General features: G+C 42.4%; 1 protein-coding gene across 1 annotated transcript in view; it reads right to left on the bottom strand.

Moving 5' to 3' along the window:
* LOC148146447 (putative G protein-coupled receptor 139) overlaps positions 1–14,735 on the bottom strand; it is a 120,522-nt gene extending 105,787 nt beyond the window's left edge. The window contains exon 1 of the mRNA XM_087998667.1: positions 14,603–14,735. Coding sequence (XP_087854793.1) covers positions 14,603–14,735 — 133 coding nt within the window. The remainder of the gene's footprint in view (positions 1–14,602) is intronic.
* Between the last annotated feature and the right edge of the window lie 1,416 nt (positions 14,736–16,151).

Below are 16,151 nucleotides of genomic sequence, written 5' to 3'. Positions count from 1 at the left end.
AAAACGGCAGTGCTCCAGTGTGGAACACGTAAGAGGATGGAGTCGAGATGTACGTTTTTCAAATCACACACAGTTAAAATCCATGATCAGGCCATTCGGTACATAAAACATGCTCCAACATTCAATATGTTTGGGGGTGATGTGATGGTTTTTTCAGCACCATGTTACAAGAACCTTCAATCATTCAACCCCCAGCTTACTCTTAGCGAGCACATGATTCTCAGAAACTTTTTACCCCGTGTTTCTTCTGGCATGTGTTCAGAAGGCATTTCCCATGGGGACGGACTCTCCTAGCAATATGTTTTATCTGTTTTATAAATTCATACAATAGTCAGGATGCTTTCCACAGAACAATCAAAAACATACACTTATTTTATGGTTATCGGTATCCAATCACAATTAGTCATTATGGTTATTTCACTTGTCTCACCTTATAGTCTTCAGCCAACGACTTCTTCCAAACACTTGTCTCATTATAAAATACAATTTCTAGCAGAGAACATTTTTATCCTCAGCCGTTATCATGACTGTTATCTCAAATATACCATTTTCCTTGTCATGAAAGTTTCTCTTGCCCTTTGTCTGTGACTGATTCTGCGTGTAACAGTTACACAGTCTTCCACTCAGTTGGCTGGATGGTTGGTTTGTGATGCAGAGGGAGGCCATCAGCGCAGGTTCAATTCTCCACGCTGACTGAGGTTACCATGAAGGGGATGCTCTCTCAACTTCACCCCATCACCCGAAGTGTGGTGACATTCAGCGTAAACCACCATGAGTGGTCTATTTAATGACAGTTCTTTGGAACTCTATTCTATCAATGTTACAATTTTAATTTGTTTAACATTCTTTTTACTGAAAAATATCCTTATTATTATATTAAACCAATAACAAAACATCTCAAATAACTGAACAAAATTACACCCATGTGACGGTGCATACAAAACAAGTTAAAGTCTCTTAACGGACAGAAGAAAAACAAAAACAAACAACATTATAAATAAATAATACGGCTCAGAATAACAAAATGATAGCTCTTGTTCTTCGAGAGCATTAACTGATACACATTCATATGTTCACAATTCTTCATATTAGATTCATTAGACAATATCGTCATGGCTGTATAAGAGCCCTTTTTAGATTGGCAGGCAAGCCGGCATCGCGGTAATACAAAAAGAGCAGCCATATCTTATATAAATCTCCGCTGTTTGGTGCACCATACTGGTGAGAAATTCCAAAAGGATATTCTACATGACGAGCTTACGACGATCCAACAGATACGGGGTGAGGCGGGGGGGGGGGGGGGGCGGGGGGGGGGGGAGGGGAGGGGGGGGCGGGGGGGGGTGTGTGGGTGGGGGGTGGTCAGAAGTCCAACACAACAGAACATTTTTCCTAGCACAGGAAGTGTGGGGGATATACTAAACGAGTATTTTTCATCATTATTTACTGTGGAAAATGATATGGAACATATAACATGTAGGGAAACAGATGGTGACACCTTGCAAAATGTCCATATTACAGAGGAAGAAATGTTTGCTGTCTTAAAACGGGTAAAGGTGGATAAATCCCTAGGACCTGATCAGGTGTACCCTAGAACTCTGTGGGAAGCTAGAAAAGTGATTGCTGGGCCTCTTGCTGAGATATTTGTAAAATGGATAGTCACTGGTAAGGTGCTGGAAGACTGGAGGTCCAGTCGGCTAACATTTTGCCACTGTTTAAGAAGGGTGGCAAGGACAAGCCAGGGAACTATAGACCAGTGAGCCTGAAGTTGGTGGTGGGCAAGTTGTTGGAGGGAATCCTGAGGGACAGGATGTGCATGCATTTGGAAAGGCAAGGACTGATTAGTGATAGTCAACATGGCTTTGTGCGTGGGAAATCATGTCTCACAAACTTGATTGAGTTTTTTGAGGAAATAACAAAGAGGATTGATGAGGGCAGAGGGGTAGATGTGATCTATATGGACTTCAGTAAAGGTTTGGACAAGGTTCCCCATGGGAGACTGATTAGCAAGGTTAGACCTCATGTAATACAGGGAGAAGTAGCCATTTGGATGCAGAATTAGCTCAAAGGTAGAAGACAGAGGTTGGAGGGTTGTTTTTCAGACTGGAGGCCTGTGAGCAGTGGTGTGCCACAAGGATCAGTGCTGGATTGACTACTTTTTGTCATTGACATTAATGATTTGGATGCGACCATAAGAGATACAGTTCATAAGTTTGCAGATGACATCAAAATTGGAGGTACAGAGGACAGCGAAGCGGGTCACCCCAAGATCCTAACCACATAGTCCAATGGGCTGAGAAGTGGCAGATGGAGTATAATTCAGATAAATGCGAAGTGCTGCATTTTGGGAAAGCAAATCTTAGCAGGACTTCTACATTTCATGGTAAGGTCCTAGAGAGTATTGCTGAACAAAGAGACCTTGGACTGCAGGTTCATAGCTCCTTGAAAGTGGAGTCGCAGTGGATAGGATAGTGAAGAAGGCGTTTGGTAAACTTTCGTTTATTGGTCAGAGTATTGAGCGCAGGAGTTGAAAGATCATGTTGCAACTGTACAGGATATTGGTTAGGCCACTGTTGGAATACTGCGTGCAATTCTGCTCTCCTTCCTATCGGAAAGATGTTGTGAAACTTGAAAGGTTTCAGAAAAGTTTTACAAGGATGTTGCCAGAGTTGGAGGATTTGAGATACAGGGAGAGGCTGAATAGGTTGGGGCTGTTTTCACTGGAGCATCGGATGCTGAGGGGTGACATTATAGATGTTTTCAAAATTATAAGGGCCAGGGTAAATAGGTAAAGTCTTTTCCCTGGTGTCGGGAAGTCCAGAAGTGGAAGGCATAGTTTTAGGGTGAGAGGGGAAAGATACAAAAGATGCCTACGGGGCAACTATTTCACACAGAGAGTGGTACGTGTATGGAATGAGCTGCCAGGTGAAGTAGAACATTTAAGAGGCATTTGGATGGGTATATGAATAGGAAAGGTTTGGAGTGTTATGGGCCGGGTGCTGCATGGTGGAACTAGATTGGTTTTGGATATGTGGTCAGCATGGATGGGTTGGATTGAAGGGTCTGTTTCCATGCTGTACATCTCTATGACTCTATTACTTGTATCAATCTCTGTATTTTTAATGCACCATACTGGTGAGAAAGTCCAAAGGGATATTCTCCATGATGAGCTTACAAAGACCCAACAGGCCCTCGGACTTTCAGACATCCAACACAACAGAATATTTATTCCAAGCACAGAAAGTAAAGATATAATTTCTCCCCCATCTGCATCTGCGTATGATACTCTAGGCAGGCCCAGGGAAAGAGAAACAGTGTCCATCTACAATTCAGTCCCCAAGACCCACTCTACCACACCTAACACAGTGATCCAACATATACAAAGCCTGCAGCAGGACCTCATGCAATGAGTAAGAGTGTCTGTAGTCATTCTGCATTTAGGAGATGCTGAAGATAATCCCGCACTGAATTTTGTAAGAAAATCTGGTGTCAGAAGAATTTTCAACTGCATGGAATGGGTCCTATTACAGATCAAAATCCTTCGAGCATTTTTACAAACATCCTCCCATGTCTACAAAGAGATCTGTACCCCCAAACTATTTCGCACAGACGTCACGAAGCTGCACAGTCTTGTCTGAGGGGACACACTTCATCAAATGATAAAGGATACTAACAAAGATTATATCCTTAGCAATATGCATCCACTTCTCTGTATCGGATCCGGAAGAGTCTGTTAAAAGTGTATGGCTTTAAAATCAAATCTCTCGTCTGGAAAAAAAAAGTAGAAGAAGTCTCGACCAGGTAGTCCATACTTACGAGTTATTTGATCAAATGATATCATTGTTTCTCCCTCACGTAACACGTGGTGGCTCAGTGGTTTGCACTGCTGACTCACTGCACCAGGGTCACGGGTTTGGTTCCAGTCTTGGGTGACTGGCTGTGTGGAGTTAGTATGTTCTCCACTGTGTCTGCGTAGGTTTCCTCCCACAGTCACAAAGATGTGCAGGTTAGATGCATCAGCAATTGCTAAATCGCTCATAGTGTTCTAGGATTTGTAAGTTCAGACATCAGTCAGGATAAATATAGGATAAATATAGATAGGGGAATGGGTCTGGGTGGGTAATTCTTCAGAGTATCGACATGCTGGGCCCAAGGGCTTGTATCCACACTGTAGGGATTCTACTAATTTTAAATCACCCAAGCAAGGTACCCCCCTCGCTGACCACAGTTTAAACCTGGAATCTATTACCCCGGTCGACAACCCGGCATACCAATTATAGGGGTAATAAACGTGGATTTGGCTGTATTGCCCTCGATCTGACGCATTGTCCTTCAAGTTTTAACAGTATTCATAATTATTAGTTTTTAACAATACTCCATAAATGTTGTCATTTTATCTAAGAACAACAGACTAATAAGGGTTCACTTTGTCTGAGTGGGCTCAATGTCTAGGTGTATTGACGCCGAGTCCTTTGCGGTCCAGGCACTAATATAGGATGATAAAAGAGCTTAATTGACAACTTTTAATTGGGGAGATCAACTCCCCACAATCTGTGGAGCAGTTGCAATTTTGTTAGCTTGATAAAGAATCGCTTATGGTGCCAAATAAAAAAGCTAAAAGAGCCATTATGTTTCCAAATATCTGTCTGGGCAACATCAAAGAACGCATTCACACGGGGGGTAAGAAATGAGGAAGGACATTCATTTTAATAACAGCTATCCGAACTAGCCAGGATATTGGAGATGCCTCCCATCTTTGAAGGTCTTGTTTAATTTTGTCAAACAAATTGACACAGTTCACGATAAAAAAAATGATCAAAAACAGATGTAATGAATATACTGAAATAGCGAAACCACCCCAGTAACCATTTAATAGGAAATCAAGATTTTCCCTCAGTATCAGGTATTTCCCTAAGAACCTCCATAGGCATGGCCTCCAACTTTGTAAAGTTAATCTTATCACCCAGAAAGACAACAAGCGAATTAATGCATTGCATCACATGAACTACCGAAATTATGGGATTTGACAAAAAAACATAAGACAATCATCTGCATGCAATGTAATTGTGAGAAACAAAGCTCACTCACTTCAATAATTTCTGTCTGAGACAAGACCTGAATAAGTAGTTAGTCATTTATTTTATCCTTGCAAGAGCGTGCGACGTCCACTGTCTACAAAGCAGGGACACACACACTGATTTCAACGAATACACGATATTTATGTAATTTGGTTCCTTTTTTTATCCTATTGCTCCTCCCCGTTTACATTTTCCACTTCTCTAAGACTGGCACCCATTACTCCTGTTTATCTCTTGCCTTATCCGGCCTTGTCTGTGACAAAATGCTTATTTCTGGCCTCACAAGGCCGTTTGACCACATCCTGCTGTGGCCCATTGTTAGGTATATATCCTTTCTTCACCATTATCTACTCCCTCCATCTGTGCTTTCCCCAACCATACTGATCCTTATGAACTTTTAATTGGGGTTTGTTCCTGTGTTTCTGTAAAAGTGGGAAACAGATGCTTATAACTACTGCTTGTGAAAGCATATCTGGCTTAACCTACATCCTCACAGCACCTTTTCTATTTGTCTGTAACATCTACCATTGTTTTGCAGTCACGTTTCATTCTTGCATACAATTTTAGCTAATACAAAAACAATTATGTATTTCCTCCACATAGTTTGCATTCTTGTTGACTCAGCTCTTGGTTGAAACAATTACACACTGGTGTGAGTTCATTTACCTTGCACAAGTAATTATAATTGGAGAAGTAACACTACTTTACCTATATCCCCACAATTTCCCCTTTTTCTTTAATTACCATTTGGTGCCTTCTGCATTTTTCTTTTCAACATCGCTCCCAAACTTCGCAAGCATCATTCTGGAGATTTCATCCATCTTGGTCTCACTTATCCCCTCATTATTTAGTCGATAAAGTTCATCTGCCGGATTCCCTTTTAGGGGCATCTGTTTCATTAAGGTTGTCTCAATCAGTCTTTGGGTGAGCCCTCGTATACAGGGTATGACACAACAGCCAATGGCCACCAATACCCCGACTACTACTATCAGGGAAGTAAGGATGGAAACCACTACCCCCTTCCATTTTCAAGGTACAACAGCTTCTTCCTAACATCACACACTCACACCTTTTTTCTGCTAAAATTATATCAAGGGCCCTTCTGTTTTCCCACGCCATCCCACTTGTCGTATCAAGCTGTTCTGATATTCCTTTAACCGCGTCTCTTGTATAACTTATAAATCACTGTTGATTATAGAAAATGTAATTTATCCAATGTACATTTTTATTAATTGTTACCCACCAGAAGAGAGCTGACTCAAAGCCTGCTGCAATCTGGTTGCGAGCCTTGAACTCATCAGGCACCCTTCTAGGGACTCCTATAGAATCGAGATAAATCCTGTCATCAAAAGAAGTGTCTAACAGTATTTATTTTTACCCCTTCCCTTTTTACCTACTATCGTTTCCCTCTCAAAAGCCAGGGTAAATGGAATTGCCAATTGTACAATTGCACATATCCCTCTCCAATCCAGTGGTCGGGTGGGTCTCAATATTTTGCCTCCACAGTACCACCACAGATCCACTCGGGGAGCCTTTGGTGCTGAGTAGTTCCCTCCCTTCTCCGTTTCGGTGACATTCTTAATCTCTGAACACAATTTCAGCTCCCCCAAATCTCTAGACCGATTTGTACCCAATCTACGCACACATGACGTGTGATTTCCAACTGCAGCTGAAAACATTGGGGGGGGGGGTGCTTTTGAATCTTTCTTCTCAAAGGGAGGGAACATCAGAGATATGGAGGTACAATTCCTATCATTCCATGCAATCTCATCCTGATACAGGAGTATCATACATTTCATGCCCTTCCTGTCTCGCTTCCACCCGAGTGGAAAGGGAACCACCTGGGCCACTGGCCGACCGTGGGCACATGCATAGCAATTGGTCTTGTTCAGAATTTTTACAGTATACTTTACTCATTCAACCCAGGCATTTGCATCCCCGTACCCAGTTTCTATTTCGATGGTCTGTTTCAAGTCCTTTATCTCTATAATTTTTACTACTTTAGGGTCATTGGTAGGAGTGAAAGGTTGTACCTTATTATCCAGTAGTTCTACCTGTTTTCCCTGTCCTATACTAATTCGAAATCAACAGTCCGAGAAATCCTTCCCGTTTGCTTTCATTTCTATCCCAAATGTTCGATCTAATTGTATCTCATAGGTGCCCCCCCCCCCCACCCCAGAATTGCTTCGTGTCATGTGGTTTTCTTTATCATTAGGTATATTGGGTTACACTTTTTATCGGGACAATCGCGAGCTGATCGGAAGGGCGCCCGGTGTACTGTGACGAGACAATTATACCAAGTACCAATCCCAAGGCCATCCGCATAAGACTTAAGATGTATCTCTGAGCTGCGGTACTGTCTGTGATTAACCTACATCCTCACAGCACCTTATCTATTTGTCTGTAACATCTACCATTGTTTTGCAGTCACCTTTCATTCTTGCATACAATTTTAGCCAATACAAAAACAATTATGTATTTCCTCCACATAGTTTGCATTCTAGTTGACTCAGCTCTTAGTTGAAACAATTACACACTGGTGTGAGTTCATTTACCTTGCATAAGTAATTACAATTGCAGAAATAACACTACTTGACCTATACCCCACAGTAATCTTACATAACATCTGTCCTACTTCTGGGGCAGATATGTTGACATCGCTACGGATGGCCTCCGCCATCTGCTCAATCACCAACGTATACAACAATGGTGAAAGCTGTCAACCTTGCCGGCTGCCTGGAGAAATATTAATATTACTGGTAGGCACACCATTTGTGAGAACCACAGCCAGAGGATCGCGGTAAAGGACCCTCACCCACTTGATAATATCTTTGCGTAGACCAAACCGTTCTAATGTACAGAAGAGATCCGGGCACTCAACCCAATCAAATGCCAGCTCTCATCTAAAGAGATCAATAATCCCTGGACAGATTGTTGTTGACACTCTTGGATCATATTGAGTAAATTCTTAACATTAAAGGAAGATCTGCGGCCCTTTATAACACATGTTTGGTCCTCTTTGGCAACGGAAGGCAGCAAAGTTTCCAGCTTTAATGCACGGGTCTCAGAATGGATTTTGAAACCAACATTTAAATGTGAGATTGGCGTGTAAGAAGCACAATCCTCCAGGGTCTTCCTTTCTTCATCATCAGGGGATTATGAGCCTCTCTTAAGGATGGAGGGAGGGATTCGTGACTGTATGAGTGACAGAACATGTTAAACATCAGCCCTGACAATAGCTTTATACATTATTTATAAAATTCACTCGGAAATCCGTCAGGACCGTGAGCCTTTACATTCTGTAGCTGCTTCCACCATCCTGCGCTGACAATGGTGCATTAAGGCACAACACCTATTCAGGGGTTACCCCTGGAAGACCCAGGTTCTTGAAAAATGACTCCATCTTAATCCATCTATCCTCAAAATGTTCAGTCTGAATAATTCGGAGAAAAATCTCGAACAGGCTGCATTAATCATTTTGGAATCAAAGGTAAGGATCCCAATACCTTCCCTAATTGAGGTAATGGCTTGAGAGTGGCGCTCGTTTTCCTGGAAAGATAGGCTAAATACTTCCCAGGCTTATTACCATGTTGAAACAGCCTTTGTTTTACAAAAGTAAGTTCCTTCTTGGCTGTCTGTGTGAGCGTGGAATTCACTGTAGACCGAAGCATTGTGATCCTCTGCAGTTTAGCCAATGAGGGTATATCACAGTATGCCCTTTCGGCTGCCCTCAGCTGTGCCTCAAGCCAGCGTTCCTGCTCCCCTTTCTGCTGCATCCTAAGGAATAATTATTCCTTTGGCATAAGCCTTAGCTATTTCCCGTAGAATGGGTGGCTTACTGGTTGAATCTGAATTAATGGCTAAGAAAGATCTGAACACATTGCAGAAATACTCAACGAACTAACTAGCCTTAAGAATAAAGGGACACATTCGGCAGTGTCTCGAATCTGTTATACTGCCCTTAATCTTAATCAATAAGTATACTACTTCATGGTTAGAAATGGTAATATTCCCAATTGAGCAGGATGTCACGGAATCTAAGATTGCTTCAGGGATGGGAAGATAACAACCATCGTGCGGCATTTCTGCGGGTTAAAGAAGAAAATAAAAGCCCTACTTGTGAGGTAGATCTGCCTCCAGACATCCACCAGCTCTAGTTCTGCACAGAATTCCACTAATTGCTTACATTATAAGGAGGGTACTGGGGGACCTTTGGACATTCTGCCCACTGTGGCGTACGTAAAGCAGTTGAAAACGTCTATAATAATGTGGCACGAGGCAAGATAACTTGATTTGGTAAATGCATCTACCACGGTTTTAAGAGGGTGCGCCGGGAGGCAATAAACATTCAAAATACTGTATTTTTCCCATAGCTCAAGGATTTCGGGATTCTGATCCTCCTATGAGTATCAAATATAATCTAATAATTTAACTGGAAGATTCTTCCTATCCAGTATGGCTCTCCTCTTCTCCTACTTTTAAAAAACGAGATATAAACCCGACCAAACCCACCCTGCTGTAATGTCAAATGTTCCTTGTCATCAAAGTGCATCTCCTGCAATAGGACAACATTCACCCTCTCTTTTCTAAGACTAGAAAGTACATTTTTCCTCTTGAATGGACGATGGCTCCCTTATTGTTCTAGGTACACCATTTAAGAACATTATTATCCATCACACACTGTAGCAACATTTGAGCTCTAGAAAGGAAGAACTCGAATTACACATCAATGATCATGAATGAAAAAAGACTCATAGAACTTAAAAACAACACAAACTAAGACTACTACAACTAACAAGCTCTCAAAACTTCCCAAAACTAAACTCGTAAAAAAAAAGAAGAAACAAAATCTAAAGTGCCAACGTCATTCGATAGGGAATTTATCCCACGCCCGCCCAGTGGGGACGGTCCAATATCACAAAACGTTATCTTCTGCCTGCTACCAATATGACATCCAGGGCGATTAAGAACAAAAATCGGGCTCCAACTGCTCTTTGGTCGGTACTTTATCATCACAACTACCTTTGTCACCCGCTCCAGCTTGAGCCGCACCCCAGACACAAGCAAGGAAAGAAAAAAAAGAGTAGTAATACTAATGAAGAAGTTAAAAGTGAGTACTCTACCCATCTATCCATCCCCGACTATAATTTAACACTGGTTAATACCAGGAAATTCCAAGAAAATTTCTTACAGAGAGAAACATGATTATCTAAACATACATCTTACTTTAAAATGTCACAACGTTTTCGCTTTATCTGGAGTGTCAGACGAGTGTATGGATACATTGAATGCAATACGGAGCACCGCTGGGTACCGTAAGGAATACTGAATCCCGAGTTCCCTTACTCTTCTCTTGATGTCATCAAAAGATTTTCTTTCTTGAGTCACTACCGTTGAATAGTCCAGAAAGAACATCATACTGGAGCCCTCGTGAATTAAAACAATCGGATCTGTCCCCTGTGTCCCAGAAATTCCATCAGTCTTTGTTTATCCCCATAACTATGTAACCGCACAAGGACAGAGCGAAGGCGCTGGTCTGAGCCTGACCTGTGCACCATAACCCGACGAACTGTCTCAGTCTTCACCTGTACCTTTTCAGTTTTGAAGTGAATGAATCACAGCAGCCAGTTCTCAATAAACTCACCCGCTGACCACCTTCCGTCCGGTCCAGCAAACCGGCGATGTGAACATTCTTCATCCTACCCCTGTTCTCGACGTCGTCGTCATGTTCAGTTAAGGTATGGACCTGGTTTTCAAAGGAATCAAAAGAGAGGAATTGATCGCGGTTCTGTCGCTGAAGCTCGGCGCTTGACATCATCTGTTCTGTTTCCAAGGCTGTCAAGTTGCTGCTCATGTTTATGGAGCTCTGCTGAGAGTGGCTCGAGCCACGGCTGAACCCTTCTTCAATCATGGCTTCAACCATTTCACCCAACGTGGTGAACTCAGTGACCAAGGCCTGGTGAGTAACTGGGTCCATGGAACGAGCAGAGTGGGAAGCTTACAAAGACAAAACAGAGTACTAACAAAACAAAATAAGGAGGGAGATAATTAAATATGGGGGGTAAGCGCGCCAGTAATGTAAAAGAACACTGTAACAGTTTCTTTCGATATATAAAGTACAAAAGAGCGGCAAAAGTGAACAATGGACCACTGGAAAATGATACTGGAGGGATAGCAGTGGGGAACGAGAAAATGGTCAAGGAACTGAATAGATACTTTGCATCAGCTTTCACGGTGGAAGACACGAGTAATTCCGAAAACGTTCAAAAGATTGAAGGGCCAGAGCTGACTGTGATGGCCACGACTATTGAGAACATGCCAGAAAAAAAATGAATAACACGAAGGTGGTTAAATAACCTTGACCAGATGGAACACACCACTATGTTATAAGGGAGATAGCTGAAGAGGGAGTGGAAGCGGTCGTGTTTATCTTTCAGGAACCAGTTAAGTAAAGAACGATCCCAGAGCACTGGAAATACACTAACGTGACACCACTTTTTAACAAGGGAGTAAGGAAAAACACAAAAACTCCATAATGAATACCTTAACCATGATCATAGGTAACATCCTAGAATCCATTGTGAAGGATGAGATTTCGGAATACTTGGAAGTATTTGGTAAAACATTGCAAAGTCACTATGGTTTCATCAAGGTAAGGTCATGCGTGATAAGGATGTTGGAATTATTTGAAGAGGAAATAAGCAGGCTTGACCAAGCACAGCAATGATAATAGTTATGCAGCTGGATCTCACGAAGACCTTTGGCAAGGTGCCACACAGGAGATGTGTGAGTACGATTCCAGAGACATGAGGGAGGAGCTGGGTATAATTGACTGGGAGAAGGGCCGAGCAGGAAAGGCCGTGCTACAGCAATGACAGGAGACTTTTGGATTTTTGTTAGAGGCAAGGTACTGGCATTGATAGAAGTTTGGCTTTCTGGCAGAAAGCAGAGAGTGGGGATGCAATGGTCATTAAAATGATGACAGCCGATGACAAGTGGTGTTCCACAAGACTCAGTGTTGGAATGGTAATTTTTTACTCGTTACGCTAACAATATCGATGAGGGAATCGAAAGCACTCTGGTTAAGTTTGCAGATGATGAAAAGGTAGGCAAATGGACAGGTCGTGTTGAGGAGGTGGAGAGGCTGAAGAAGGATTTCAACATGTAAAGAGATTGGCAAATGCATTCCAGTGTTGGAAAGTGTGAAGTCGTGAACTTTGGCACAAAGTATAGAGGCATGGTCTATTTTCTAAATTGGGAGAAAGTCCAGAAATCTGAAGTGCAAATGGACTTGGGAGTTCTAGTGCAGGGTTCTCTCAAGGTAAGCTTCCAGATTGAGGCAGTAGTTAGGGGGACATTTGTATTTATTATTGATGACATTTATTACGAGAGGAATTGATTATAAAACGGGTTGCACATGGCTCTGGTGAGACCACATTTGGTGTATTGTGCGTAATTCTGAGCCCTGATCTCAGGAAGGATGCACTGGCCCTGGAGTGTGCTCACATGATCTTCACGAGAATGGTGGTAGGAATGAAAAGCTTATCGTACGAGGCATGTTTGAGGAGTCTGGGTCTATATTCAATAAAGTTTATAAGAATGAAAGGAATTGTAACGGAAGCATGCAAAATACTGACCTAGATAGAGTACACGTTGATAGATGTTTCCATTGGACGAGGACCCGAGAGCACAGCCTTAGATGAAAGGGAACACCCTTTTGAACAGTGATAAGGAGAAATGTCTTTAACCAGACAATGGACAATTTTTGAAATTTATTGCCACAGAAGGCAGTGGGGCCAGGTCATTGATCATATTTGAGAAGGAGGTAGATAAGTATTGATTATCCAAGGGATCAATAGTTACAAAAAAGAAGGTCGGAAAATAGGTCACAGAAAACTGTCAGCGATGATTGAATGGTGGTGCAGACTCGATGGGCTAACTGGCCTAACGTCTGCTTCTATGTCTTATAGACTTATGGTTTAAACCTCAAGGACGCACCTTGCATCTATGAGAAGATGGATTCATGTCCTTCATGAATGTCAGTAGCTGGATGGAATAGTTAACTGTTTTAGAATGAAGGTATTGTGGCAGCTGTCAGGGTTGTGGATAATATGATATTCAGTACAGGATCACACACCCACTGCACTGTATTAATGTGGAGAGAGTTTATTCAAAACCTTGACGTCTCTGTCTCTGTCAATCACCGTGAAGAGTGCGGGTTGGGTTGGGAGGGCGTAACGTCCTCCCAGACACTTAAACTATCCAGCATCATGCATCCTGAGTGAAATAATAGTCATTGAAACTGCGACCTTCTCATTGTCTGTTTAGAATTTAAGGAGTGATTGTCGATCCCACTCAGTGTTCAACGCAATCAACTCGTATTCTCTCACAGCGCTCCAGATCAACATTCACTCACTCCTCTTGGTGCTATCATCACAGAGATTAATCTGGTGGAACTCCTGTTCATTCTCCTGAGGTAAGGAGCTCACACCATATGAAGGAGAGAAAATCTGCCCACAATGCTCCAAATAGTGCCTCAACAACACTCTCAGGTTTGATCGCAATAATTCCTTTCCCTCACTTAGCTGGCTCCATTTCTTTTGTGTGAAATAGGAAACTATTAATTTACGAAGCCCTGTCACTGATTAAAAATTGAAAACATCCTTACATCTGTAGGTCAGCATCAACAAAGCCAGCACTGGAGGTGCCTATCGAGATGGACATTACTCTCAGCGAGAGACTCAATCACAAAGAATCAATCTAAAACACTGAATGGCCACCTACCTGAATGGAAATCAGCTGCAGGAATTTAGGAGAGAGGCAGATGAAGGGAGGTATCTTTCCTTTCATCTGCTCTCACTGGATGTTTGCAGACCTGATCAGGCCAGCAGCTTATGCCTTACTTGAACTGAGTGTTCAGTTGCTCCACAGGACAGTAAATAGTAAAACACTGCAGTTACACAGAGACCTGACCAGAGAAGGATGACCCACGGCTTTCTCTAATGGACATGAGGCAAGCCGATATCAACAGATTGTTATTCTGTGGCTCTAGATTATGAGCCAATGGTCTGACCACCATACACTGTCTTCCCATCTTTCAGATTTTGTGCAGAGAACAAGTTAAACATTTCAAGTGCAATTACTTTACAATGGACTCGTGGTAAGAAGGGTCTTGAAACAGCTGTATCCGGAATTAACAAATGCACAAATTATGGTTTATTCAGGCGTTGCAATGAGGCTGAGGAGGAGCCTGGACGTCATAATGGTGGTACTCGAAAGGATTGGTGAGTGCGGAGGGTATGGAGATGTAAACTGTGCAGGAGAAAATGAACCAAGGAAGTTGAGAACAGTCTGTTTCATCCTCACATATCGGTGAGCAATTTGTATTGAGTATTTGCTAGTTATCAATTCTAAGGAATGGAATCATTGATTGGAACTGAAAACGTTGATTAGTAGCTTTCCAAAATTTACATATCATCAGCATCATTCAGTTCAGACCGTTTCACTAGACAGCTCGAGTGAGTTACCAGAAACACCAACTATATTAAGGATAGGATAGTAACCAGCTTGAATAACCATTTTTACATCTTCAATCCACAATTCTAAAGATATCCAGGACTGAGAAAGCCAGGAAAGACCAGCGGATAAACTTCTGTCCATTCTTGCAAAGTTTCAGTCTCATTGTTGTGGTTCTGTTCGCCGAGCTGGGAATGTCTGTTGCAGACGTTTCGTTCCCTGTCCAAGTGACATCCTCAGTGCTTGGGAGCCTCCTGTGAAGCGCTTCTCTGATCTTTCCTCCGGCATTTATAGTGATTTGCATCTGCCGCTTCCAGTTGTCAGTCCCAGCTGTCCGTTGCAGTGGTCGATATATTGTGTCCAGGTCGATGTGCTTATTGATTGAATCTGTGGATGAATGCCATGCCTCTAGGAATTCCCTCGCTGTTCTCTGTTTGGCTTGTCCTATAATAGTAGTGTTTTCCCATTCGAACAGTGACAGCCAGACTACTGCGATTACTAGGACTCATAACAGCACACAAACCAAGAGCCACTCTCAGACAACAACTCACCAGAACGAAGGACCCGATACCCAGCATGACCAAAACCAATGTAGTGTACAAAATCCCATGCAAGGACTGCACAAAACACTACATAGGACAAACAGGAAGACAGCTAACGATCAGCATCCATGAACACCAACTATCCACGGAACGACACGACCAGCTATCCTTAGTAGCCACACACGCAGATGACAAGCAATATGAATTCGACTAGGACAACACTACTATTATAGGACAAGCCAAACAGAGAACAGCCAGGGAATTCCTAGAGGCATGGCACTCATCCACAGATTCAATCAATAAGCTCATCGACCTGGGCCCAATATACCAGCCACTGCAACGGACAGCTGAAACTGACAACCGAAAGTGGCAGATTCAAACCACTAGAAATGCCAGAGGAAAGATCACAGAAGCGCTTCCCAGGAGTCTCCCAAGCACTGAGGATGTCACCTAGACAGGGGACGAAATGTCTGCAACACAAATTCCCAGCTCGGTGAACAGAACCACAACAACGAGCACCCGAGTTACAAATCTTCTCACAAAGTTTGAATTCCAGTCTAATGTTCACAGATTCTGATCCAGTGTTGGAACATTCCAATCTAATGCTATCAGTTTCTGATCTCTCCTCCGCCTCTCTCTGAAGCAGCGGATCCCTGTTACTGGTGTGGGTGATGCTCACGCTCATAGGATTGTACAAAACACTGAAAACATTCCTTATTCATAGAAGAAAGGCGCATAGGATCCATGGAGACTGACATAATCACAATTGCTGAATAAACAGCTCAGTTAATCCCTTTCAATTCAATACTATTTCATTAAAATTCAAAATAACGTTGAACATTCGTGCATTCTGGGTGTGATATGTGAGTGTGACTAAGGAAGGACTGTTGAAGATGGAAGATTGTTTGCGTGTAATCATTCAGTCTTTCTTGGGTATAGAAATGATGCCAGAGGTTTAACAGAACATAAACATACTTCTCTGCTCGAACATGGAGAAAGACATTCTGTAATTACAGAT

The sequence above is a fragment of the Chiloscyllium plagiosum genome, unplaced genomic scaffold (genome assembly GCF_037043375.1).
Source record: "Chiloscyllium plagiosum isolate Xiang-an unplaced genomic scaffold, Cpla_swu_hap1 HiC_scaffold_21, whole genome shotgun sequence".
NCBI lineage: Eukaryota > Metazoa > Chordata > Chondrichthyes > Orectolobiformes > Hemiscylliidae > Chiloscyllium > Chiloscyllium plagiosum.
The sequence above is the reverse complement of the archived record's forward strand: the minus strand, read 5'-3'. Positions and strand labels throughout refer to the sequence as shown.